The sequence below is a fragment of the Palaemon carinicauda genome, chromosome 2 (genome assembly GCF_036898095.1).
Source record: "Palaemon carinicauda isolate YSFRI2023 chromosome 2, ASM3689809v2, whole genome shotgun sequence".
Lineage (NCBI taxonomy): Eukaryota > Metazoa > Arthropoda > Malacostraca > Decapoda > Palaemonidae > Palaemon > Palaemon carinicauda.
The window spans coordinates 147,846,410-147,874,188 of record NC_090726.1 but is presented as its reverse complement, the minus strand read 5'-3'; the positions used below and the strand labels follow the sequence as shown (position 1 = coordinate 147,874,188).

General features: G+C 34.5%; 1 protein-coding gene across 11 annotated transcripts in view; it reads right to left on the bottom strand.

The window, feature by feature from the left end:
* The window catches only part of Btk (tyrosine-protein kinase Btk29A), a 739,841-nt gene that overhangs the window by 60,000 nt on the left and 652,062 nt on the right, over positions 1 to 27,779 (bottom strand). For all 11 annotated transcript variants that reach the window (XM_068358867.1, XM_068358885.1, XM_068358876.1 and 8 more), the window contains 6 exons: positions 13,857 to 13,925; positions 12,809 to 12,876; positions 11,894 to 11,959; positions 9,625 to 9,756; positions 5,307 to 5,500; positions 1,161 to 1,329 (listed from right to left, as the gene is read on the bottom strand). In XM_068358867.1, the coding sequence (XP_068214968.1) occupies positions 1,161 to 1,329; positions 5,307 to 5,500; positions 9,625 to 9,756; positions 11,894 to 11,959; positions 12,809 to 12,876; positions 13,857 to 13,925 (698 nt within the window). The remainder of the gene's footprint in view (positions 1 to 1,160; positions 1,330 to 5,306; positions 5,501 to 9,624; positions 9,757 to 11,893; positions 11,960 to 12,808; positions 12,877 to 13,856; positions 13,926 to 27,779) is intronic.

The following is a 27,779-nucleotide window of genomic DNA, read 5'->3' as shown; positions in this document are numbered from 1 at the left end:
TAGAAATGAAACTATAAGAGAGATTACTCAAGTGCCATATGTAGATGACGTCATGGTGAGGGATAGATGGAAATGGTTTGGCCATGCTCTTTGCACTCACCAGGAAAGATTAGTCCACCAAACTTTCAACTGGGCTCCAGAAGGCACTAGAAGAATTGGAAGACCCTACATGGCTGAGGACTATGAAGCGTGAAGTAAGAGATGAATGGAGAAGTATAGACTTGAAAGCTCAAGATAGAGACAACCGGCGAAATCTAATTGAGCCCCTTTGCATCAATAGGTGTAGGAGGTGATGATGATGATATATTAATGCTGTATAATCAAAAGTATCCCTATCCTTAAAACACAGCCTAAATAAACACATTGCTGGCAAAGTAGCCCACCATCATACTGATCCAAGATAATGTACTCCTTACTGTAACACACTAAAACTGTGTGAATAAAAATTATTCTTATATAGCATCGTACAGTTACCCACATCACAAACTCATGCTCCAACAAAAATATCCAAAATAAGATATATCAATATCAAAACAGTAAAACCTTGAGATGAGCTGAAGTACATGTTGATGATCGTCAACAAGAAAAAAATTAGTGACTATAACAAAAGGTAATTACAGTATACATTTAGCCAGGTTGCCACAAACCATAGGCAATGGTTAACAGTATGGCTGAGTGGAAGACTATGATACAATGCACAGAAAAAATTCTTAGAATTGTAGAATTGGTTGTCAAATCTTTTTCCTCAGAAGAAGGAACAACAGATAACTTTTTGGAGAGATTCATTGAAATAATAACCATCAGTAACTTAAATTACATACCAGTAATACAAAAATAAGATAAATTGTTCACGATTTAATTTAAAAAGGTAATTTCTAGATGAGTTAGCCTTGTATATATTACAATTTGACAAGGTATCTTTGGTCAATCCAGAGAGTGGTAAGAAAAATAACCGAACACTGCCTGTTTAAAGACACTGGTTTGAATTTCCAAATCAGGAATTACATTAAAGTAATAAGCTTTATATTTAATTAAAATAATAACATATCTTTGATGATTACAAACAGTATTGTATAATAGAATTATTCATTATCACAAACAGGGTACAGTAAATGACTTACAATAAAACATTAAAGAAAACTTCGGACAAGAGTACTTACGTCATAACTTGAGCCTCTTCAATGAAGTCATTCTCACTCATGGTTCCTTCTTTCATCATTTTCACGGCTACATCCAAATTTCTTAGCTTTCCATGTCTAACAACACCAAACTGGCCAGATCCTAATTCTTCTAAAAGGTTCAGTTCATTAGGATCTATCTCCCATTTATCTGTAGGAAATAAAATCTGTCATTCCTCTTATATCCTATATTCATTAGTATAGAAGGATATATCTCTGAACATGACATATAACAACAAATAAAATTTCTATATTTTAGTAATTTGAAAAAATTAGATAAATGTATTGATTCTTTTTTAAAGAAATTTCTTAAAATCTTACAACATTAAATGTAGAACTTTCTTTCATTCAGAATTTTTAAATATTGGCTGGTCAGTACTTGGATGGGTTACCACCAAAATTTAGAAGCTGTTGGCACATAAGCCCATTGAACAACGTATGCCAAAAAGTACTTCCTCAAAACCAGAGGGGAACAGCTAGGGTGAATAAAAAATATATATAATTATAGAATACAGTGTCTTCCAGAAGGGATTCTTTGCAAGGGTTGAATAATTTTTCAACTAGAGTTGCAATACTAATCCTGCTGTTCTGTGCTAATGCCAAGGGAGATTGCAAAATCAAAACTCTCTTAGTGCATCGCTTGGAGAATCCGCGAGCCTTCAAGAAGTGGAAGGTTCATAAGAAGTAATTTAATGTTGTGTGCAAATCAAACAATAAGGCTTGGGTGACTCAAATCTTGTTTGTGGAATGGTATAATGATGTGATTAGTCCAGAGGTCAAAAGATACCTCAGTGAGAAGAACTTCCCACTTCAAGCCTTGTTACGTATAAACAATGCTCCTGTTCATCCTGTTTCCATGGAAGATGACCTAATCTAATGAAGGAGTTTTTAAATTCTTTACAATCAAGTTCCTGCCCCAATACTCCAGCCCATGGATCAGCAGGTGATCTCAAATTTTAAGAAACTGTACACACAACCAATGTTCCAGTGGAGCATTGAGGTCACTGAAGGGACCAACCTCACCATCTGAGAGTTTTGGAAGAACATTTCCTCATTGTCCGAACCCTAAAAATGAATGAAAAAGCCTAAGAAGGGCTTCAGAACAAAAAACCTAATTCTGCATGGAGGAAATGATGGTTTGAATGTGCTCCTGAACACAATTTTGAGGGATTCAAACTAATATAGGAAGTAGTTGATGGTGCCATTGTGTCCTTGTCCAAAACAATGGGGTTGGAGGTGGACAAACACAACCTCAATAATCTTCTAGATGAGCATAGCAAGGAGCTGATGACCAGAGCTGGTGGAGTTGCATAAGGAGCAGCAACAAAAAGCTGTGCAGGTGATTTCATTTGAGGAGGAGGAGGGACAGTGACAAACCTCTTGCTTTGAGTGAAATAAGGGAGATGCTGAAAATGTAAGAAACCTAATACGTTTTTGTAGAAACACGTTACCCAGATAAGGCTTCGGCAGGCTGATCAGTGAATTATTTACCAATTATGCGATGTCACATTTTCAAATGAAAAGACAAAAGCATTCATCTCTAAATGGGTTTTTTGTGAAAGTTGAATGTAAAAGTGTAAAAAAAAAGACCAAGTGTCCAAAAAGCATAAATTAGGGGATTCAGTTAGTGATAGTAATTATCGTTAGAGAGAAAACTCCCTTCTACTCCACTCATCTCCCTCAAGTCAACCAAGACTCTCATCAAAGGTAAAGTGAGAGTTAATTTGTCAATAATTCTATTTTTCATCATCAATTTGTATTAATTTCTGATGTTTAGGGTTATAAATTGCTCACTAATTTCTATTACAAACCTTTTAAAATTAGTACAGTATATGTGTGTATTTATGAACGCGTAGAATGCATCAAGTGACTTTCCTTTATTTCTTATGGGAAAAATTGTTTTAGTTTACGAGGACTTCAGTTTGTGAGCTCACTCCCAGAATTAATTTAACTCATAAACTGAGGTACCAATGTACATTCCAAATTCTAAATATAAAGGTTACAAGTTTAATTCCTTCTGGGATTGAACTTGCAAACTAAATTGCTCATATCCTAAAAATATTTTTCCCATAAAAAATAGAGGAAATTTAGTTGATGCATTCAAGTCCATAAATACACATATACACTTATTTGTAACATTTCTAAATCTTTTTTAATGATAATCATTGGACAATTTATAACACCCAACATCAGAAATGAATAAAAATTAATAGTGTAATTCACAATGGAAAATAGAAATAATTGACAATTCAAGTCGCACTATACCTCTGAGGTAAGGCCAGAAAGTAGGAGGAGGAAGAGGGGGTTACTGCTTGTAAGGAGAATTTCTCTCTTGAATGATGTTCACCATTGCTAACTTAATTTACACGTTATTTCTGAACACTTGGTCGTCTTTTCTACACTTGCGTTCAATTTTTTCTAGGTACCTATCAAGAGCAGGACGTTTGCCTTCCTTTAAAATGGCATGGCAATTAAATGAAAAAGTTTCATCATTAGGGTACATTGCAACACTCCTTCCTGGTCTTGTGAGGTAACTGGTGTAAGGTAGCATCCATGTGACAGCATCATTTCTTATGCCAGCAAAACTGAGTACATATAAACTGTGGGTGTATTTATGGGTGGCTGGATAGAAGTCCTCCTGTACAGTGGAATTTCTCAGATTTGTGCACTGAAAAATGGTTGTATCAATGGAATGACCCTTTTGAATATTATAGTCTCTTTTGCTAGTGCATCCTCCAATGAAGTGCAGCCGTACATTTTTGGCTGGTTTTGCGAGCCAGTATAATAATGCGCAGGCATGTTTTTTTCTAAACCTTAAATCTTAATTACCCTAGCACTGTCCTTTTTTATTTTCCTTCCAAAAAAGCTTTTTTCAACTTGTTCCCCTTCTACAAAATTTACTACCTAATGTCTTTCATCTGTGCTCTCTTTTATAAGAAAATGATGATAAAAAATTGTCACCAAGGACCCACGTCCAAATTTTTTTAAATGGTAGCCTATTTTTTCAAGGTTTTGTAACGGTAATTACTAAACAATTTATAACCGCTAACATCAGAAATGAATGCAAATGAATAATTTGAAATAAAAATTGAAATTGGCAAATTACATTCCATTTTACCTTTGCGGAGAGTACTGGCTGCAGAGAGAGGATAAGGTGGGGTTTACTCCTTGAAAGGAGAATTTCCCTCCATGAGTAGTAGTAAATTATTGTGAGTTCTCTCGCTAGAACAATGTTTACTATCACTAACTGAATCACTTAATTTACAATTTATGGACACTTGGGCATCTTTTTTTTACTTGTGTTTAATTTTAGCAAGAAACCTATCTACAGATGACTGCTTTTGCCTTTCCTTTAAAATGCCATGAAAATGGGGTAATAATAGCATGAACACTGCATGGGTGGCATATTGATAGGCACCGCATGACTAATTTCATGCAAATCTCCTTAGTACTTGTCCATAAAAATACCCATAAATGAAAAAAAATAAATTCTCAGCCTGATACCATGTATGTAAATACTTGAATTTGTATGCTCACATCCCAATTTGCTCATATTCAAAGTTACTACTGTACTGTATACAGTATATTATTCAGAGACATAAAGTATCTCTCAACTCATATAAAAACCTTAAAGCATAATAATTTAAGAGTTGCAGATAGTATTTAATTACCACTGAGAAATTCTGTGCTTCATGTGATAGTCTTGCTCGTACAGAAAGTGTCCACGGAAAATGCCCGTTTGGCGCAAAATTTTGCTTGGAGCCCGATGCAATACTCATAACCCATTTCAAATCTGTATACTCGTATTGAAAGTTACTTGTGACCTGAGGTACTACTTTAATTACCCACATCCTTAATTTATTGTAAGATTACAGTATATTGTACTAGTCTTAATTACGGAGCATGTGATTATGATGTTATTATAAATCTTTTCTTTTACCTTTACATTTATTCATATTTTCATGATTTTAAAATACAAAAATATAAATTTTCCCAAATGGGAAAACTTACCTTCAAAGCATCCATCTAAACCTGTAATAAAACTTTTATTTGATGCATATATTATAGACAAATTTCTATTAATTCTCTTATCAAACCAATGTTTATACAGTTATACAGTATACTTACCAGGATGTGGCCCAGGAATAGTAGGTGCATGCCGACCATGTGTGGGTGGTCTTAATCTTACAGGTAAGCCAGCTGGATTGTGTTGGTGACGAAAAATTAAGTCAGGTATGGTCTGGCACTTAATATTATGCGAGAGATAATAATTTCCCTCAGAGTCTTTCTTAATGTGGTAGTGTTTCACTTGAGGATGTGACCTGGAAATACTTAAAGAAATTAGAAGGATTTTAAACATAAAAGGAAATATAAATTGCTGCATTCCAATACCAATTAAAATAAAACATGTAGTGTATATATACAGTACTTAGACAAATAACTTCTATACCTATGGGTGCTAGTTACACCAATAATATAACTTCTGCTTATAAAATTTTCTAATCATAAATATTTAACAAGAATCTTTTTTTAGATATAAATAGAATCCCAGATTTACTAATGATACATCATTGAATGATAGAGAAGTAGTTTTAATGTTAATTCAATATACCCCAGAATACTTGAGGTCTCTAACACCAATATTGACCCTTACAAAATAGGCTCCTTAATGAATGTTAAAGTAATAATAATAGACTTTTAACTAAAGTTTATGAAAAGGAAAGAGATATTTTGATATACTGTGCTGAACAAGAACTACCTATTTTGACATAAATATATCACTTGATATGACTTATTTACTAAGATATATATGGATGATAAAGAATTTACTTTAATTTATATGCTTGTTTTATTATATATTGATTATTAATAGGTGTTCCCTTGGCTTCTCGAAAACTAATAAACAAATTTGAATGTAAAAAGTCTCACAATATCAATAAATTTAGATTTGGTGATAAATTAGATGGTGAATTTTTACAATTTATAACTCCTGTATTCTCACACATTTTTATATACATTACTTATGTTAAGTGATCACCTTTGCTACCTTAATTCCTTTTATATACATTTTAATGGTTTAATTTTATCAGGAAGACACAGTGGGAATTAGGATAGCTTATTTTATATAGTGATTTTTGTAAAATCTTTATACAGTACTATTCAAATCTTCTATGATCTTTTGCAATTAATCCCATGATTCACTAGACAGAACTATGTCATCTGCAAATTTCAAGTTGTTAAGGTATGCCCCGTTAATGTTAATACATTTTCCCAATCTAAATGTTTAAAAACTTCTTTTAGGCATGCTGTAAATAGGAGAGATGGGGTCTCCCTAACTCCTTTCTCAATTGTAGTTTATAGTGATACCTTGGGATATGAGCGTCCCAACATACGAGCAATTTGAAATACGAGCAAGCCGTCGAGCTAAATTTTTGCATTGAGATACGAGCATAAACTTGAGGTACGAACACACTTATAGATGCTGACGCTAGGTGGCCGAGAGCGTGGGAGCTGCTCTCGAGGCTCGCAACACTCATTCATTTCGCATGATCTCCGACGTTTGAACACGTCTCCGAGCATCGCCCGTACAGTTTGCATTCTCCTTGTGTTTTTAACGTTAATTTGTGGATAATTACTTCAATAGTCATGGATCCAAAGCAAGCGAGTGGAAACCAGGGTAGTGATAAGAAAAAGAGTATGATGACGATTGAGGTGAAACGTGAAATTATTGAAAAGCATGAGCTGGCCCGCCATTACCAGAGGAGTGCATCGACAATATATAACATACTCAAACAGAAGGAAGCTATTAAGAGCATGAAGCCTTCGAAAGGCCTAACCACCCTGTTGAAGCTACGAAGTGATGTAAATGATGAGATGGAGAGGCTTCTGTTGTTGTGGATTAAGGAGAAGCAGTTGGCGGGATATAGCATGACTGAGGCAATCATATGTGAAAAGGCCAGCTCAATCTACAAAGACTTGAAACAGAGGGAAGCAGCTGAGAGTGGGGAGACATCGACACCAGTGGAGACCTTCAGAGCTAGTTGTGCCTGGTTTGATAACTTCAAAAAGCGAATTGGGATCCACTCGGTTGTGAGGCATGGGGAAGCTGCAAGCTCCGACGTGAAAGCCGCAGAGGAGTATGTCGAATGTTTTGCCTAACTTGTTGCTGAACAAGGCTACATCCCCCAACAAGTCTTCAACTGTGATGAAACTGGCCTGTTTTGGAAGAAGATGCCAAGGAGGACATTCATCATGGCAGAGGAGAAGAAACTGCCAGGCCATAAACCCATGAAGGATTCACTGACTCTAGCCTTGTTTGCCAATCCCAGTGGTGACTGTAAGGTCAAGCCACTGCTGGAAGCAGCTGAGGGTGGGGAGACATCGACGCCAGTGGAGACCTTCAGAGCTAGTTGTGCCTGGTTTGATAACTTCAAAAAGCAAACTGGGATCCACTAGTTGTGAGGCATGGGGAAGCTGCAAGCTCCGACGTGAAAGCCGCAGAGGAGTATGTCGAACGTTTTGCCTCACTTGTTGCTGAACAAGGCTGCATCCCCCAACAAGTCTGCAAATGTGATGAAACTGGCCTATTTGGGAGGAGGATGCCAAGGAGGACATTCATCATGGCAGAAGAGAAGAAACTGCCTGGCCATAAACCCATGAAGGATTCACTAACTCTAGCCTTGTTTGCCAATCCCAGTGGTGACTGTAAAGTCAAGCCACTGCTGGTGTACCAATCAGACAACCAACATGCTTTCATGAGCCAAAGAATCTTGAAAGAAAAACTTCACGTCATGTGGTGTGTAAATCCTAAGGCTTGGGTTATGAGACATTTGTTCACAGAATGGGTTAAAGTGTGCTTTGGTTTGGCAGTCAAAAGTATTAGTTGGGGAAAACCTGCCGTTAAAATGTCTTACGATCCAAGACAATGCCCTTGGTTACCCTCCTGTTCTTGAGGAGCACATTCTTAATGAATTAAAATTCGCCCAGGTCCTCTATCTCCCGCCCAACACCACGCCACTCCTCCCGCCCATGGACCAACAGGTCATTTCCAACTTCAAGAAACTGTACATGAAGTATTTGTTCAAGAAATGCTTCGATGTCACAAACAACATCAATTTCACCCTTCATAAATTTTGGATGGGACCACTTCAATATTGTTCATTGCTTGAAAAGTATTGATGAAGCATGGCAGGGTGTAATGTGAAGACCCTTAAATTCTGGGTGGAAAAAAATGTGGCCAGATTCCGTAGCTGAAAGGGACTTCGAAGGGTTCGATACGCTGCAGCCTGACCCCGAAGCCATTGTCTTGGAAGCGATCGTGTCTCTTGGAAAGGTCATGGGGCTGGAGGTATATGAGGCGGACGTGAACAACCTTGTTGAGGAGCATCAAGAAGAGCTCACGCCGAAAGACTTGATCGAGCTCCAGAAGATGCAACATACAGAGGTGTTGCAAGAGCTCAGTAGCGAGGAGGAGACGGAGCCGGAGGAACTCCTCTCTTCGAAGGAGATTAAGGATGTGTTGGCTAAGTGGCAGGATGTGTCTGATTTTGTAGAAAAAAACACACTCAAACAAATTGTCATGTGGTCGTGCTTCATCTTATTACAATGACACTTACCCAAGTTGTTTCCACAACATCTTGAAAGGGAGACAGAAACAAACCTCCTTGGATAGGTTAAGACCTAAAATAAGTGAAGGTGAAAGCGAGGCAAAAAGAGGTAGGACAAGTGAGGAACAGTAAAAATTTTTCATTAAAGTAAATCTAATGTTTAAGTGTTAAGATATGTAGTGTAAGCAACAGTGTAAATAGCGTAACAAACTTGTGCCGTCCAAGTCTATCTCCTTCCTTTCCTCCCTCCCTCCTCCTCTGCACACACCGTTAGCCGCTACCGTCTGTCTTGAAGGTAAGAACTCCATAATAAAGCCACATGTTATTGCAGATCACAGTCCAACAGTCATTTTGTGAGTGTATGTTGTGAATTTGAACAATTGAAAACATGTTTTTACATTGTTATATCATTGATTTGGGATTCTTAAGGGGGTCGGAAAGGATTATTTTTTTTCCCATTATTTTACATGGGAAAAATCAATTTGAGACACGAGTAAACTGACATACGAACTCGGTCCTGGAACGCATTATGCTCGTATCACAAGGTATTACTGTATATATATATTCATTAGGAATTGAAGAGAACTATTATACCATAGTTTTCAACATTATAGCAAAATATTGTTATAATTGATTTATTTCTTTTAGTAACTATTCTACTCTTAAATTTCAGTAAACATACCATAGTGAGAAGTATATTTGTTGAAACTTCACCTTAACTCTGAAGCATGACTAATTACTGAAGTACAATATGGACTATAAAAGAAAAAAATGGAGTACTATCTCAATACCATAAGAGTGAAACATAACCTCAATAACCAAAATCTCATACAAATTACCTTTTTGAAAAGAGAGAAAGAGTGTAGATCCCAGAGTTGGTAGTAGAATTTCTTACGACGAAACACCCTTCGCGCTCCTGCTGCATCAAAAACACTTCTGCTCTTTGTCGTGTTGCATCGCCAAGATACCAGCTATACAAAAGGATGAAAAAGTTCTTAAAGAGAGTACAGGATTAACTAAGAAATCTTAACTTGTAATATTTAATGATTGATACTTAAAAAAATCCTGTTTGCAAGTTACCATCAAGTGCTGATGAAAACTTGAAATGTACAATGGGGTTGGAAGCAACAAGCCACCTCTCATAGTGACATAACAGGAAGGAGGAGAAAATAAAACTTAAAATGTACAATGGGGTTGGAAGCAACAAGCCACCTCTCATAGTGACATAACAGGAAGGAGGAGAAAATAAAACAAGATAATTTAAATTCCCCAAAGTACAAGGTAAACATCCATTAAACAGTACAATTATTGGACTACTGGTCAGTGTTTGTGTAAGGATACTGCATGACTGGTGTTGTGTCCATAAGTAATTCTCCTTTTCAGGAGCCTCTCAACCTCTATGAATACGAAATTGCTTCTGATTAATGGAAAACTCTCCTTTTAATGATTTCATTGCTTCTGATTAATGGAAAACTCTCCTTTTAATGTTTTCATCAAGTTGCACCAAAGGTGAAATGATTCAGAACATACCAGTACTGTAGATACTGTAGTGTAGTCAGCGAGCCATGAGAACTCCTGCTAAACCGAGACTTAATTACTTGACAAATTTTGTAAGCAGGTCCCATACTCTTATATTTTGTATGTATGTGACACAGCACAGTTATTAAACATAAAAAAAAATGACAACACTAGTATAATTTAATTTTTAAATCACTTTAAAATAACACGCCAATAGAAAAGGCATGTTGTAAGACTTCCTACACTTTAAGTTCATTGTTTTGACATTAAAAATTAGTATCTTTGGTTATGGAATTTTATAATCTATGCAAAAAATAATCCAAGTGTTTCTTCTATAAAGGTGGCAACGACCCTCTTTAGCCATAAGAGAGTAGTAAGACTCAAGGTCTATAGAGTATTGTTTAGACCTTGGTACCACTAATCATCTCACAAGGCGTAAGCTAATGTTGGCTGTAAAAAAGGTTTTGGCAGAGTAATTTTGTCTCTTGTGTCGCTCAATTTTTAGCTTTTCAATTTATCTCCATTTCACTTCTTTTCTTTCTTGTTGGCCTGAATTCCTAAATCCTATTCAATGGTAACTATAATTTAGACCACCCTTAAAAGAAATCTTGCGTAGCCCTCTTCACAGGGTATTTAAATTACCATGCATGATCTACAATATGTGGCCTAGTAGGCTATTGAAAGGCATTTTATATGATTTGCTACTAAGATGTGAAAACTTCCTGGCAATGCCCTAAAAAGTTCAACTATGTGGTAAAGATTGGTTATGAACCAGAGTATTTTAAAATTACGGGATTTTTTTTTTTTTTTTTACATTTCTCAAACATTGGGCATGTATATATCTACAATTTGTAGATTAATTTTTATCTTTGTCAATCAATTTATAATCTGTGTAATGTATCAATATTTTATTGCTCTTTTTCTCCTTTTACACATGGGTATCCTACGCATCAGCATTTTGGTCTTGTTTCACATAAATGTGTACTAAAGTTGAATAATAGCTCTACCAGGAACTTTTAAAAAAATGTCAATATCTAGGTTAGAACAAAACAAAAATTAAATCCTTAACTACATACCCATTAACGTATACAAATGAAAATCCCAGATCAGTGAATTCACAAGAACTGAAAGTGTACCACTTGTACAATGGAAGGATTTTTAATAGGATAGTGGTAGTATAAAATAAGTACTACTAAACTATTGGCACTAAAATTATCTTGAAGAACAGCATATTATCTAAAGCACCAATAATAAATTGTACTTTTGTCAATAAATGATGAGAACTCCTCAAGGATTAATGAAATTTAGCCCAGCACAGACACAGTGGACACTACACAGTGCTGTGGTGGAATTTTTGGAAAACGCAGTTGCATTATAAGGTAAAAGTTACTGATTGGCAGCAAGATGGAAGAAAGGAAGCGGCAACGGAGCTTCTCTCACAATTCCTTGGTATTTCAGTAAGAGTGAACAAAACATTAAAGTAAAGAGAACCAAAGTAAAGAATAACTAGAGCTAGGAAGCTTTAAACGAGTAGGTTTTCATTAATTAAGTAAATATTACAAAACAGAAAACACAAAAAAAATCACTTACTCATACTGATGTAACCCAATTGTTTCCTTTTCTCTTACATAATTACTTGGAGCAAAACCTTCGACCCTGAAAAAAAGTTTTTAAGATTATGATTTACATAATCACCAAAACAATGTACTCATATAAGCTACACACAGACATCGATAAAACTACTTATATGAAAGGTCAAGGAAAAACAAACAGGGAAAATGATAGACTAAATTTTCATAATTATCCACTTGACCATTTTTATACCAAATGGGCTTAGGTCCATGGAGACTTATCTTAATGATAATGAATAATGTACAGGTCACTCAATATTGGTACAGTATTTCTGATCGCTATCAATTTGCCAAGTAGGCCTCTGACTATGCCATGTCTGTTCGTTATTTTTTTTTTTCAGTTAATTTATATTGAAACTAAACAGCCATCTGCTGAAATTTATGTAATGTGCTAACTATTAGACCAGGCAATCCTATAACAACTGAATCACATCCTACCATGGATCCTTCATGAATATGGAAGGTTCTTGAAAATTGCTTGAAAAAAATTATCGATATTTTAATGAAGATTGTAAAGAACATATTACTGACATGTAGAATAAAAAAAGGACAAAAATTCGAGTGATATGAATAAATTTTTTTGCCGTCATTTTAAAAAAAGTTTCAAAATTCCATCACACTGACGATACAAAGTAATAAGAATGATGTTCATAGCGACCAGAGATACCGACGATACAAAAAATAACGTTCGCTAAATATACTGACGGCATGATTTTAATCAGACTCTGTATAATCAAGACAGTGCAATAGAATGTGTAAAAAGAGAATTACAGTATTTCCTTCATTTAAATGTCATTTACGAGTAGCAATTACATTGCCAGCGAAATGCAATACTGTACATATAACGAAATTCATAGAAAGCAAAGCATCTTACCCAGTCTGTAAGTTTTTCATTTTCCACCAATATTCTTGTGTGTCTTCTATGACCTCGAATTCTTCATGCTGGAAAGAGAATTAATATAAATTAGAACGATAGCTCATAAAATTCCAGCATAGGAAATTCTACAAGTGCTTTCCGCAATTTTTAATATAAGAATGGTATTTCACTTTTAAAAAACTTTCAAAATAAAATGAATGTTAACTACATTTTCAACAAAACTAACGCTTTCAGCTATTATATTTAACGCTTCGTTCAGACATAATTTAATAGGATATATCAAATTGTTCTGTCTTAGGCAATGAAAAAATACTGTACTTGAGTAATTAGGTTGTGATGCCCAGAGACATAAGAAAACGTCACAATAAAAATATCTGAAGGCTAAAAGCATAGTGCCATGTAAAGATGAGTAACAATTTCATTAAAAAAGATCTTGGGTCCTTTTTTACCAGTGTGGTTCATTCAGTTCTTGTTACGTCCAACTTGTGCCAACGGCAATAGGTGGGAACATATATTACTTTGCTTACATACTGAAGTTCTTTTGGATGACATCCATAGAATTCTGATACAATACGTGATTAACATCATAACGCAATTCTAATTTGGAAGTTTTATACTGAAACGAAATATAAATTCCCTTTCTATTTTAACCAAGTCTTAATCAATCACAACACATTTCGTTCTGATGAGGATAACTCGGACCCAACAAGACAACGCTCCGTAGAAACATCTTAAAGACTGCATCCAATTAATGATGAAACCCAAAAGTTCAAAACGTCCATAATAAGATAAGATTATTATTTCAGTGAAGTTAACTCAAATGAATAATGGGTCGCAATTATCCATTCTTTTACCGGTTCCCGTAACCGCAATTTTGTTTATTTACCATTCGTTTTCTTCATACAATATCCCAAAAAAATAAAAAAAAATATAATTACTTCACAAGCCAATGCAGTGACAATAGTGATGATGTTCGATGTGCGAGTAGTAAAACTACAATATTTGATCGGGAGTATTACCAAATGGCGTCTGCAAATTTCCTTACCTTCCGTAGTGGTATGTCCCCTGGATCGATGGCGTTATAATCATACAATGCAACCACCACTTTCCTTTGCTGTAAAAGAGATAAAGTAATTTCATTATAATAAAATGACAAATAAATTAGTATGCTGCTGGGATCTACACTGACCACGCAAGGATGAGGTCATTCAGTGGTATTTTCTTATAAATGTTTAAGAAATGACAAGCATTACAGCATTTCTACAAATTTTACCATGTATAAAAGGCCAGGCCAAACCATTCATTAATAAAGTAAAAAAAAAATACATTTAATAATTAATTATATATTTTCAAATCAATGAAACCATTTAGTTTCAACACAGATAAACAAAACAACATTGTAAAATGATAATCACACGTCATAAGAAAAATATAAGAGGCCTATAACATAAGAATACAGGAAACCATATTCAGTGAAAAGGCAAGGGAAAAAGCAAACGAAAAGCATAAATTAAGTTTAAGAACACACGAAGAATTACGAGTAAGCATTAAACGAAAGGACGATTTCCAGAAATGAAAAAGAGATGCCATTAAAGACGTTTTCCATTACAAACCTTTCAAGTGTAACGACAAAAGAAGAGATCCCACATTAAAACCCAAAGGTATATATTACAAAATGAAGGCACATGACAGAAAATGTTACATTTTCACTTTCACCTAATGCACAGCACTCAGTCCTCAAAATGAATATGAAAAAAAAGAATATGAAACACGACAAAGTTAGCAGAATTTTAGATGCAACTATTATTGATACATAACTACTAGATACAATTCATATATAATATTTGCCATAAACCTTCTTCCCTTTCCGCAGCCGAAAACGCCATAATGGTAGAGTCTTTTATTTCTCAACAAGTTGAAGACCGAGACTAGCATATTTTCTTGACCTACCGGAGGTTTGCATTTAGATCTTTCTAAATTAACGATAAACAGTGTAAATATGGGTATGTAGTTTAAGGCTCAAAACTACGCAACATTCTTAAAAATTGTTGCAACTGCGACAATATTGTTGAATGATCTTCCCAAACATAGTTGAATCCAGTGGAACTTCAAAAGTGTTAAGTTGGTGCCAATTATTATATTTCTTGTTGCAGGTGGGCCCAAGTTTCGTTTAATAGTATATATGTTACATATGTATTTTAACAATGTATTTATCTATGGTTGTGGCATGCTTTGCAATAATAACAATAAAACTAATAATTAATAATAATAATACATTAACAGCTATTGTACATGTGCATTAGTGTAACCACGACGTAAAAAAATGACGGTTATATTGGTGAATGGAATCTACACGTGTCGACCCTAGGGACATTACGTAACCATCTCTAGCCTGGCCCACGATAATTTAATAATGTATACTTATATAAAAACATGAAAATATATGAGAGGCTGGCCTACGGCCGAATAAAAGTAAGCTGTTGGTTACTCTAAGTCGGTTTTATACTGGTACCGACTCTTGCCCGTGAATGAGAGGCTTGTCAAAGACAAGAACAAACGGAACATTTTTAACAGAAAAGGTTAGAGAGAGAGAGAAAAAAAAATACAGACACACATATCAAATATATAACGTGTATCCGTATATTCAAGTTTTGGCATGCAACCTTGACACCAAGGTCCACCACTACCAGGACTTTGTTGAGCTCAGCAATATTCTTATCTGATAGGACTGGACAAAGTAACACATTGTACTTTATGTAGTTGGAGTTTAACAATAAATTCTCTGTTCATCACCAGGCCCTACTGGCAAGGGAATACAAAACTAACTTGCACCTTTATAAACACCAGTACCCTTGATAAACCTATGAAACCTGCACAACATAAAAAGATACTACAATGGATACACCAAATTTGATTCCAACATAACCTTTAAACCTAAATGGGTGGCCTGCAAGACAATGTGTTAGCGTGTTTTATTACCCCTTAAGTTTCAAACCAAACACTAACACTGGTCCACATATAAATAAAGAAGTGCTCGAAATCAAATTTGCACTGAAATCGACAGTGTACCTGCAATTAAAACAATTACCGGTAGTTATTTTTAGCCCAGTAGTAAAAACAGCCCATCACCCTTTTCCTTGAGAGTGAAGCAAGGACGCGACTGTGCTAAAAGGGAGCCACGCCTAACAGATCACCTCAACGCTCTTGGTCCTGAACAAACAAAGACTCATGTTTACTAAAGTACTCTAATAACAGTGCCCTGATTTGTGTACAGGTAATGCTCTCAAGGTCAGTGGCAAAGAGTAATATCCATTAATCCATTAAAACAGATATAGTGACCGTTTGTTTCTAACTGTACCACAATAACTTTCATTAAATACGAAGTTTCAGTTCAGTTTAACACAACCAATGCGAGATCCGATAATATAATCCAAGCACTTATGTTATAACATCTGAAATCAAGTCTTAGCTCTTCAGCTTACAACAACAATGCTGATAGTAATAATAAGCATATTGTAGGCCAGAATTCTCGCTTGGGGGACTTGATCTCCAGATCAATTACATCCCATCAGCCACAGAAGGTTGAATATATAAAGTGTTGGCTTGGTGTCTCACTGGTTAAATACTCCGCCCCATCGAAGGAGGAGCTGTGGCTCACCAATAATAATGTCGTCGTCATTATTACTGAGAACTCAAAACATGAGGAAATACAATGGAAAGAAATGCGCAACTGAAATAACTGAACCAAGTGACAATACTAACATATACTATAGACGAGTAAACTAACTCGACGAAAAGTGACTGTAAGTCGACATTCTTTCATAGCGAACGAAAATTTCAATTACAGTAGTTATACAAAACAGTGTTAAAGGCGGACAGTATAAATCTATTATCTAATTAAGTTAAAGGTGTTTTAATTTTTATTGGGAAAAAGATTTCATTACCACTGCAGTGTCTACAAATAAACTATTACTATTTCGCGTGGCCGAGAAATGGATTGGGCATGCTCAACAAAGATATGAATTTGCATTGTATACCATGAAATAAAAACGTAAGAGCAAATAAATACTTTCTTAAATCATAACGCTATTGATTCGTTTGAACCAAAGTCTCTGAAGACATCAATACTTTACTATATTCGTCATTTTTTAAATATTGAAAACTTCATGATAATGAAGACACATTCCTTTGTTAAGCACTGCTACGTCTACTGCCTTTTAAAAATATCTAATAATAATTAAGGCAATCATAATCTAATTACATTTCACTATGTGATTCCTCTCAAATAATGGACATTAGAATTACACTTTAAATAGAGACTTTTCACATTATCTCCATAAGCTCAATCCCATACAGCATAATACAGTCCACCTAAATCCCTGGTCTTAAACCCGATTTTGCGGGGTGTTTAATAAAGTGCACAAGGCAGTCTAATATCTTCGGACAGCAGGGGGCATCGCTGTCTCATATTGGGTGGAGATGGCAAGAACAAATAATCTGCAGTGTTCCTAACGCCTTTCCTTTGTGGCGCCCTACATTTTAACGGCCAACTTGGGGCACAAAGATTATGCGATTACTTTGAGAAAACTAAATTCAAACAATAAGATCAATAAAAGTATATTGATTTGAAAAATAATGATAACAGGGATGACCTGAGAGATATTAGTCGACATATGTTTAGCTAACATGTTTCATTATGGATATGGTCTACATGAACCTAAAAAAGGTTGCATGTAAGAACATACAAGTTGGATAGAAATGTCATTGCCAAGCTTTAGCGAGGAAAGTTTTAGTAAGAACTTGAATATCGCCCATATTATGTAGTAACTAAATTAGGGTAAGGTTTTTTGTAAACAAAAACTAATTATCTGCAGTTTTCTAAAATGAAAGAGAGAGTATGAATATTATTTTTATCTGATTGGGTATATGACAAATGTATTACATGCATAGTCTTGCGAATGTATAAACTAAGCACAATTATAATAAGGAATTGTAAAACCTACAGGTTTTGAAATAATCTAGGTTATTTGCGAGTTGGACACCTGAAATCTCAACTGCTATTTGCAGAAGACCTTGGTTGCCATTAAAGGGATTAGGGCTCCTACTCAATGGCAGGTGTCCAGCATTTCCCTTTGTTTTGTATCCCTACCCTAGTACACGTACTGTATAATCTACATGACTTTATAAACCTTCTTGATGGTGCCTTTAAAATACACAATATAGTTCGATCGCTTGAGGAAGAGTGTTAATGGAATTTCCTCTTAAAATAACGACATATCTGTCATTTAACAAGTGACAATGGTTGCAGTACCTTTATTAATATCAATTCTTTTATATATCCTGTATGTTCTAAAGTGGCAATTAACAAAATACACCTAGTAAAAGATTTGATGGACCTTTTTCATAGTCCTATTCACCTACAAATCCCATACATACTTCATTTTATAATCCATAAAGGTAAGCTGAAATAAGCTATATGTTGCAATGCATTCATAAATCATTTTAGGCGTTACATTCGAAAATTAGATGACATATACTTCATCAGCATATATATATATATATATATATATATATATATATATATATATATATATATATATATATATTAATCCACTGAGAATACAAACTAGACAATTAACTTTTAATAGTTTTATATATATATATATATATATATATATATATATATATATATATTTATACATACATATATATATACACATACATATACATATAGACACACACACGTGTGGGTGTGTGTGAATATATATGCATATATAATCTATACAAACATGCAAACTTTTGTGCTAAAGCCATACCGCAAACATTGAATGAGAGATGTACATTTTTTCTAGGGAAAATCACACGAGATGCTGAGAACGAAGAATATCGTGCGTCTTGCCTTAAAGCATAAAATGATAAACACATTTCTATTACGAGGTCAAAAGCGTAAATAAAATAAAAGGCAATCCCTCTAAGCCCGAAAAGTTCATAAAAGTTTCCAGAACGAGACAAGGCTATTAGAAAGGCGGGCGTACTCTTCTCCCTTATTATTTATGACTCTCCAAATATCACACGCACAAATTCCTACTCCATCGTCTTTGTCTTATTTCGTAACATCACTAGTAGTTTATCATAGTCCTGCCACCACCGATCATCACGGAACTTCACAAAAGCCTTTTTGTAACATCACCTAGCTTATCACAGGTTTAACAAACGATCGGGATCAGGTCACTGACTAGGAAATTTTATGTGTCCACGCAAAATTATACGAACCTACATGCACATACATTGTCTTTTAAGAACATAAGTGAAACTAGCTTTTAAATAGACTGCTATTGCCAATTTGAGTGTATTTTCAGCACACTTACCGAAAATATAACCAGTTTTATTAATGATTTTCTTTGTTTTTGTGAAACCTCATGTAGATATTTCTTCTCATAATCTAAAAAGATCATTCCCAAAATGATCTCGAGATTTTCCATATATGCAGCACAGAATTATTGGAAAGCTCAGTGAAAGGTACGACATCTTGTCTCATTTTCATGTAAGTGTGTAAAAGTGTAAAATGAGTGTAGGCATTTACATAGTACAATATTCCGCTTAAAGCTTCCCTCCTTCCTTTGTGTATATTATGCAAAGGAACAATTTATATCCACACCTCTATGGCTTAAAAGATGAGAATAACTAGACATTTTAAGAGGTCTAGCGGTCCTTTCGGGGGTAGCCGCTCACCATTATTCTTTCAAACTCCTTTTAATACTGGATCAAGTTCCACATGGTGGTGCACGAAATTACGAAAACTCGATGGAACACCTCGACAATCAACAGTCTCTCACTGAACGTTATCTTGTTCTATTCCAAACGCCATAACTTATCAATCTATGGTTTATGAATAAAAAACGCAAAGTAATTCATTTGTTTACAAACATTTACTTATTGCTAATGCATTGTAACGCATAAATTCGAAACATTGTCTTAAATAAAAACCAGAGTTTATCTAGACTCTATTGGCTTACATGAAAAACACAAAGGCAGCAAACCATCCATTCAAAACTTAGCCCTTGTTACTCAATCCACAAAAAAAATACCTTTTCAATTAACAATGAAAAGTGATACGGCTGAGAACAATACAATAATTTTCTTTCCCCATTTTGCAAAAAAAATGTAGAGCAAAGATATCATACAGAGGATGGGAAAATCAGGAATTAGGCTATTGAAATCATTGCGACCAAATGTCCACTCTTTTCTCTATATACTTCATTCCCGCTGTTCGGGGTGATGTACATTATCTTTCCAACTTAATCCCAAGTCATACCAGGTATTGAATGGGAACCATAAAAAGAAGCGTATTGAAGTGTTGTAGTCAAGAAACGACCAAAGAACAGAGGACAAGATAAAAGCGAGGTGTTGTGAATAAGAATCAACGTGGGATAATTCTATACGAATGACTACAGTAAGCTGTCTTTATTAGGGTCAAACAGGTTATAAATAAACGTTCCACGGAACACATGAAACTCTCATTAAAGAGACATAATTCGTGGCTAATAAAAAAAAAATTGAAATCTTTGGTCATTAGAGAAAATGTGGTCATTTTTCAATATAGCGTTTCTCGGTCGCGAATCATTACAAAAGAATACGGACATACAATAACTTCCAGTATCTAGGATTTCTTAGACTTTACAAAACTTCATCTTCATTCATGAGAGAAATTTGATCTAATGGTTTATCAGAAATTACTGCTACACATGCGTGTGCTATACCATAGTTGGAACATTTATAACAAACCTGGTTGCAAAGTGAGAATGTAACCTATACTAAATATTACGGCTTAACATATCATAAACTATTCAAATGCCCATATGCACAAGTTAAAGGATGCATTCAGTCTTTTTGACCACCAAAGAACTCAATTCCCATAGCAAGTGATATAAATTTTAAGATTATATATATATATATATATATATATATATATATATATATATATATATATACATATATATACATATATATATGTATATATATATATATATATACATATATATATATATATATATATATATATACACACACATATATATATATATATATATATATATATATATACTGTGTGTGTGTGTGTGGCACCAGGCTGGGAGGAAAAGGAAACGAAGATTTAACAAACGCTTACGAAAGCGTTTGTCAAATCTTCGTTTCCTTTTTCCTCCCGGCCTGCTGTCATTGAGACATCGTACGTTCCAGTGATTTGTCGTCAATATGTCAATATGTATATGTATATGTATATGTATATATATGAGTGTATATATATTTATACATATTTGTATATATATACATATACACTCATATATATATATATATATATATATATATATATATATATATATATACATATATATATATATATATATATAGATATACGCACACTCATATAAATATACATATATATATATATATATATATATATATATATATATATATATATATATATATGTGTGTGTGTGTGTGTGTATATATAAATTATCCATATATATGTATATAAATGATAAATTTTGCACATTTAAACGTGTTTTTCATATTCAAAATAAGCTATATAAATATATATATATATATATATATATATATATATATATATATCAATACACTAAAGTCTGGATTCTCTTAACGACCTCGGGATCAGAGCCCACGGCGAAATCACTCAAAGACTATAGTATCTGATCGGCCGGGTTTTGAACCCTGGTCCAGGATACTTGTATGCCTTTGATCATACCACTCAGCCACTATATATATATATATATATATATATATATATATATATATATATATATATATATATACATATATATATATATCATCAGCCGTTACTGTTACTAGTCCACTGCATGACAAAGGCCTATTTGAAGCCCACGCCTGGTGATCGCCGGACGGGAGATTGAGTCCCGTACAAAATTGATAATTTCTTGTGATGTTTGTAGAAAAATCATCCTTGTGAGCTAAGGAATGGGGGGGGGGCTATAGGTCTACCTGCTGAGTCTTCGGCAGCCATTGCCTGGCCCTCCCTGGCCCCAGCTTGGGTGGAGGAGGCTTGGGAGCTGATCATATGTGTATATGGTCGGTCTCTTGGGCACTGTCCTGCTTTCCAGGACAATGTCACTCTCCCTTGTCTCTACTATTTATGAACGGTCTTTAAACCTTAAACATGACCTTTCCACTCTCGTCTGTTTATGGTTTTTCTATGCCAGTCTATACCCGCACATTTCTATCAGCTCGTCAATCCATCGTCTTCTCTTCCTTTCCGTTTCTTTTGCTATCTCTAGGGACCCGTTCTGTTATTCTTATTGTCCATCTATTATATGCCATTCTCATTACATGTCCTTCCCATGTCCATTTCTTTTTCTTACATGTTGTTAGAATATCCTCTACTTTAGTTTGCTCTTGTATCCATGTTACACTATCTATCACTTAGTGTTATTTCCATCATTAATCTTCCATAAGCTCTTTGAGTTATAACTAGCTTATGTTCTTAGGCTTTATTAAGGCTCCAAGTTTCCGATGCATAAGTTAATATTGGTAGGATCATCTGATTGAATGCATTTTTTTTTCAGAAAGTAGCATTTTACATTTCGTTATTCAATACTATACTATGTCTTAGGTAAGTTTTTATTCAACCATATACCACGTCTTAGGTAAGTTTTTTATAACAGGATTTATGCATATTTTGAAGTTTCAAACTAAGAAATGTTCTTTGCCATAATTTCATGACGAAGAATATTCAGGTTAACATAGGCCATATGGAATTAAGTATAATAATTAAGTATAATAAGGAGTTTAGGGGTTATTGACTCCAACAGCGAAAAGCTTACTTTAAGCAACCAGGACCAATAAGAAAATAAGATGAGAGAATGGCGGTTTCGTTTGAGGTTTCGAGTTAGAAAATATTTTAGTAATCAAAAGGCATTTCTCAAGCATTTAATTTCTCCAGTCTCTCACCGACAATGGAAGAGTAAGGTTCTTCGCAAACAACTACAGAAAACTTAATGAGAGAGAGAGAGAGAGAGAGAGAGAGAGAGAGAGAATGAAATTTGAGGCAGGATACGAGAGAATATGAATTCTAATTTTTGAGACGTAAATGAAGCCTTGAGATTTCAATAGCTAAATGAAGGTCACATCCAACCTTAATTCTCCGTTGTCAAGGTTCGAGTGATGACGACCTAACCGGATGCATACGGCATCACTAAAAAATGAGAAAAGAATAAAATACCCCAATTAATAATCTGCCATGAATTCAACAGAATAGTTTCCTGGATGACCGAGAATAATGCGACTTTTTTACCTTTTTAATTCTATCTACCATCTTCCTCCATTGGTTGAAGAAGTAAAATCTAACAATGGTTTTTCCATAGATTTTAAGCACGATGTTTACAGCATGTGAACCCTGAATTCTATCTTGAGGGCCTCAAGAAACTTAAAAATCTACAAACGGTAATATACCATCTTAAAATAGATGGTCATAAAAACACGACATCTTAGACTATAAAAAAGTTTTATACAGTATAGGAAACTACTGTAGCAGCATGTGTGACCTATGAATGAAACATTTAGTCTGGTCATCAAGGGTGAAATTCCGACCATGTATAAGCCTCAGAACTTCCACGGGGCACGGCAGGAGGGAGTCAACCTTAACCTAAATACTACTGAACATCTAACGATAATATTTTCATATATATATATATATATATATATATATATATATATATATATATGTGTGTGTGTGTGTGTGTGTGTGTGTGTGTGTATACATTTACAAAGGAACACACATACACAAGGAAAGATATAAGTGCTCATGTATACCAAAAGATGGATTGTATCCCTGTAAGACGATTGGCCACTTCAAAAACTCTTGAAAGTCACGTTGCAAAATTTGTAACGAAATCTGAAATCCATCCATTTGGAGGACACCAGTAGCACCAACTTCTGTGTTCGATTAGGGTTTCAGGGTAGGGGTGTGGGAGGAATAGGGCCTGTAATGCCACACCCTCACCGTTTATGAAAACTTTGGCAAAGATTGCAAAGAAAAACTGAAAGGATTTACATTGAATTACAAGAGCATCTGGCATCAAATAGACCACACAGCTTCCAGTCAATATAATTGGGATGTTGAGAACACCAGAATTATGTGGCAATATCTATTCCAATCACTATTGAGGAAGAAGAAATCTACACACTCCTTCCATGGTGTAATAATAAAAAAATAAAAAAAACACCCACAAAAAAGAAGCTGTCCAAGGTCGGGAGATAGTCCATTTAGAGAGACTATTTATTCTTCGACGAAAGGTAGTTACTCAAGTCTTTTAAAGACACGGAGGGATAAAATTCCAGAGATGCTTTTGTTAAGTGAGACTGAATTAACGTAGACCTAAAACTAACAATTATAATTACAACATGTTCTCCCTTAGTTTTTTACTGGCAAGTTTATATACTAACAAAATCAATCAAAAATTATTTGTAAAATTTAGGAATCTGAGACGAGTTCTCTCTTTTGAACTAGTAAATTCTAGATAAATAACAACGTTTTATCATGATTCTTAGACTGAGTGACAATATGATACTGGTAGAGAAATGAATATAATTGACCTTAACAAAAGTATAACTGGTAAACAAGTTCCAGCTTATCCTTAACCTTATGATATATATAAAAGAAGAAACACAAAATATGCATAAATAGCTCCATTTTCTATTGTGTTAAGACAAGGCATATAAACATTGTTGTCGAAATTCGAGTTATGTTTTGGGATAAAGGTAATCGGAAGGAAATCATATAAATATATAAATAGACACCAAAATCATAAAAAAAAATCGCCAGGCTTCACAGCTCAAACGGGACCGTAGCTTCTACCAAGGCAGCTTTGGAATCCTTGTCTGGTCAAGCTACGCGTTCACGATTGTGCCTGTCTTTGACGACAAACACTTACACGAGGTAATGGTGAAGACAGCACACTACCAAGGTAGGCTTAGAAGCTGTACTCCTTATTCAAGGGTGACCTGGAGACAGCTTTAATACAAGATAACTCATTTTGTCTGAATCGAAACTTTACAGAAGGGCGAGTGAGTAGATTGGTATAGGCTTCCGACGGGGATAACTTATGAGAATGGTACGTTGTATGAGCCAAAACATAAATATGCACCTTGTAATGTAATTAAATAAATATTGTTGTCCATAGCCGATCTTTCTCTTTTTTATATATAAGAAGTTATACATCTAATTACAGAGAGGAATAGTAAATAATAATACTTTCAATTATCATCTGATTTTTCGTTTCCCGAACTTGCCACTAAAACCTCAAAGCCAATCCATAAAATGAATAACGGGTTTTAAAGTGACCTTTATAAAGAATTTAAGAAATTATGTTCAAGCGAAAATATATATCAAAATCGTACGAATAAACAATAAAGTGCCCGGGAACATTCTAAAACGAGTATATTTGGGAAAAAAGGGTGTAGCCCAATAAAAGCTCACGCAGAAATAATTTCTCACTTCTTAAAATGGTGTTTCCTCAATGTGCCTTACGATATCACCAAGGAGAGGACAGAGAATTTAAACGCGCAGGAGCACAGCTGATGCTTATGCTGTTCGCAGTTATTGCATCGTTTGGGAATTTCAAAGACCACAAGACCTTCCACGCTATAATATACAAACCTTTACTTACATAATATATATATATATATATATATATATATATATATATATATATATATATATATATATGTATACATACATATATATATATATATATATATATATATATATATATATATATATAGTACATAAATATTCACACACACACACACACACACAACAACAACAACAAATGCAGCCGTTTCTAGTCCACTACAGGACAAAGGCCTCAGACGTCTTTATTCATGTCGGGAGTTTAGCCAGTTTTCATCACCACGCTAACCAGTGCGAATTGGTGATGGTGGGAGACTTTTGTCTGATCGCTCACAGTGAACCAACTTAGTATTGGTTCCCCTTACTATTACAACTTTGCTGACCATGGCAATACACAAACCCCTTTCTCACTCAAGCAGTTAACAATTGGACTGCAATTCTTCAATGGCTAATTTCTATTTGGTAAGGGTGGAAGAAACTTTTTAAGTATGGTAAGCAACTCTTTTAAAAGGACACTCCAAAATCAAACTATTGTTCTCTAGTCTTGGGCAGTGCCATAGCCTCTTTACTATGGTCTTCCAGTGTCTTGGGTTAGAGTTCTCTTGCTTGAGAGTACACCCAGGCACGCTATACTCTTTCCTTATTTCCTTTCCTCAGTGGGCTATTTTCCCTATTAGATACCTTGGGATTATAGCATCCTGCTTTTCTCACTTAGGATTGTAGCTTAGCTAGCAATAATATTAGTATATCAAACACAGTCCTTTACCACCTGAATGATAAGGACTAGCAAAGAGAATTTTGCTTTATTTCTTTGAAATGTCCATTTAATCCCCACCCCCCAAATTTCCATATAGCGAAGGATAAACAAAACAACAATAATAATATTATGATAATCAGACGCCAAACAAAATAAAGGGTCGTAAGACAACTTTCTACATATTGCATTGTCTTCTTAATGACTATAACGCGTACTGTTGTCTCCACAGAAACAAATTTACCGGGATAAAATCGTTGAAATTAAAAAAAAAAAAAAAAAAAAAAAAAAAAGAATCATGACTTGAAGTTAATTAAAACATTAAAAGAGAAAACAGTGCTACAATCTAGTCTGGCCGGACACTTCTGTGTACCTCTCGGCTGATTTATTTGATTTGAAAGCTACTTGCGGCCTTTTTACAAACAATATAAAGAGAATATAAATCTATAGTGAATTAGGTTAAATAAAAGAAATCATGATATAATGACAGTCAGATTTCAAACTCATAAAAAGGTGAACACATTTCTAAATGGAAGACAGGAATCGATTTGCAAAGTTTCATAAGATAAAGGATTTTTGAAGTTGTAAGACTTTTTTTGTGCAAATAAAACTTTTTTTTAAAGTGATTAGGTAACCAAATTAAAAAACCAAAGGATTTAAACCAAATACAAATACTGCAAAACTAACCATGTAAGAAGAAAATCAATAACAATAACGGAAATGTATAGGTAAATTTCATAGCTAAACGAATAAGGACAATAAAGCGAAAACCAAATAGGGAGAGAGAGAGAGAGAGAGAGAGAGAGAGAGAGAGAGAGAGAGAGAGAGAGAGAGAGAGACAGTAATAAACTACCGCAATGAATTTTGAAGCAATAAAAATAAAATAAAAACTGTAAAAATCCATTTTATTCGAGTTACAATACGAGTAAGACCACCATTTTCGTTGAAGAATAATTACTCCAAATCGAATTGGACATAACTTACTTGCAAGTAACATTTCGACGATGGTTTGGAGGAATCCCTGAGGAAACCATCCTATATTAGAAGGACCATTTCCTCAGGCCTTGAATTAAATGGGTCTGTCACACAGCGAATGCTCAGCATAGAGTTGAGCGTTTAATTAAAGCCGGTCTTAATGAAACACAGTAAACAGCTGTGAATATTAAAGGTGACGTGACTCGCATAACAATTGTATAATGAAGCTATCATTCTCCTGGATCGGTACTCACAGAAGGAATTCCACTGGACAAATCCAATGAAAGATTTATATTGCAGAAATGTATAAATCTACTTTTTTTCATCTACTGCTCTCACCATGGTCTGTTAGCTTTGTTTTCACCATCTAAAACATCAAAGTTAATTTCTTCGTCTAAAAATTTCTAACAACGTAAGTTGATGTAAGAAGAAAAAAGTAGATGTCTGCTAAAAAATGTGTTCAGACAATACAATTCTGAGTAGTATCAATATTCTAACTCAGATAACTTAATATAATTCAAATATCAAATACAAGTATGTATTCTTAATCAAATTAATTCAATACCATTATTTAT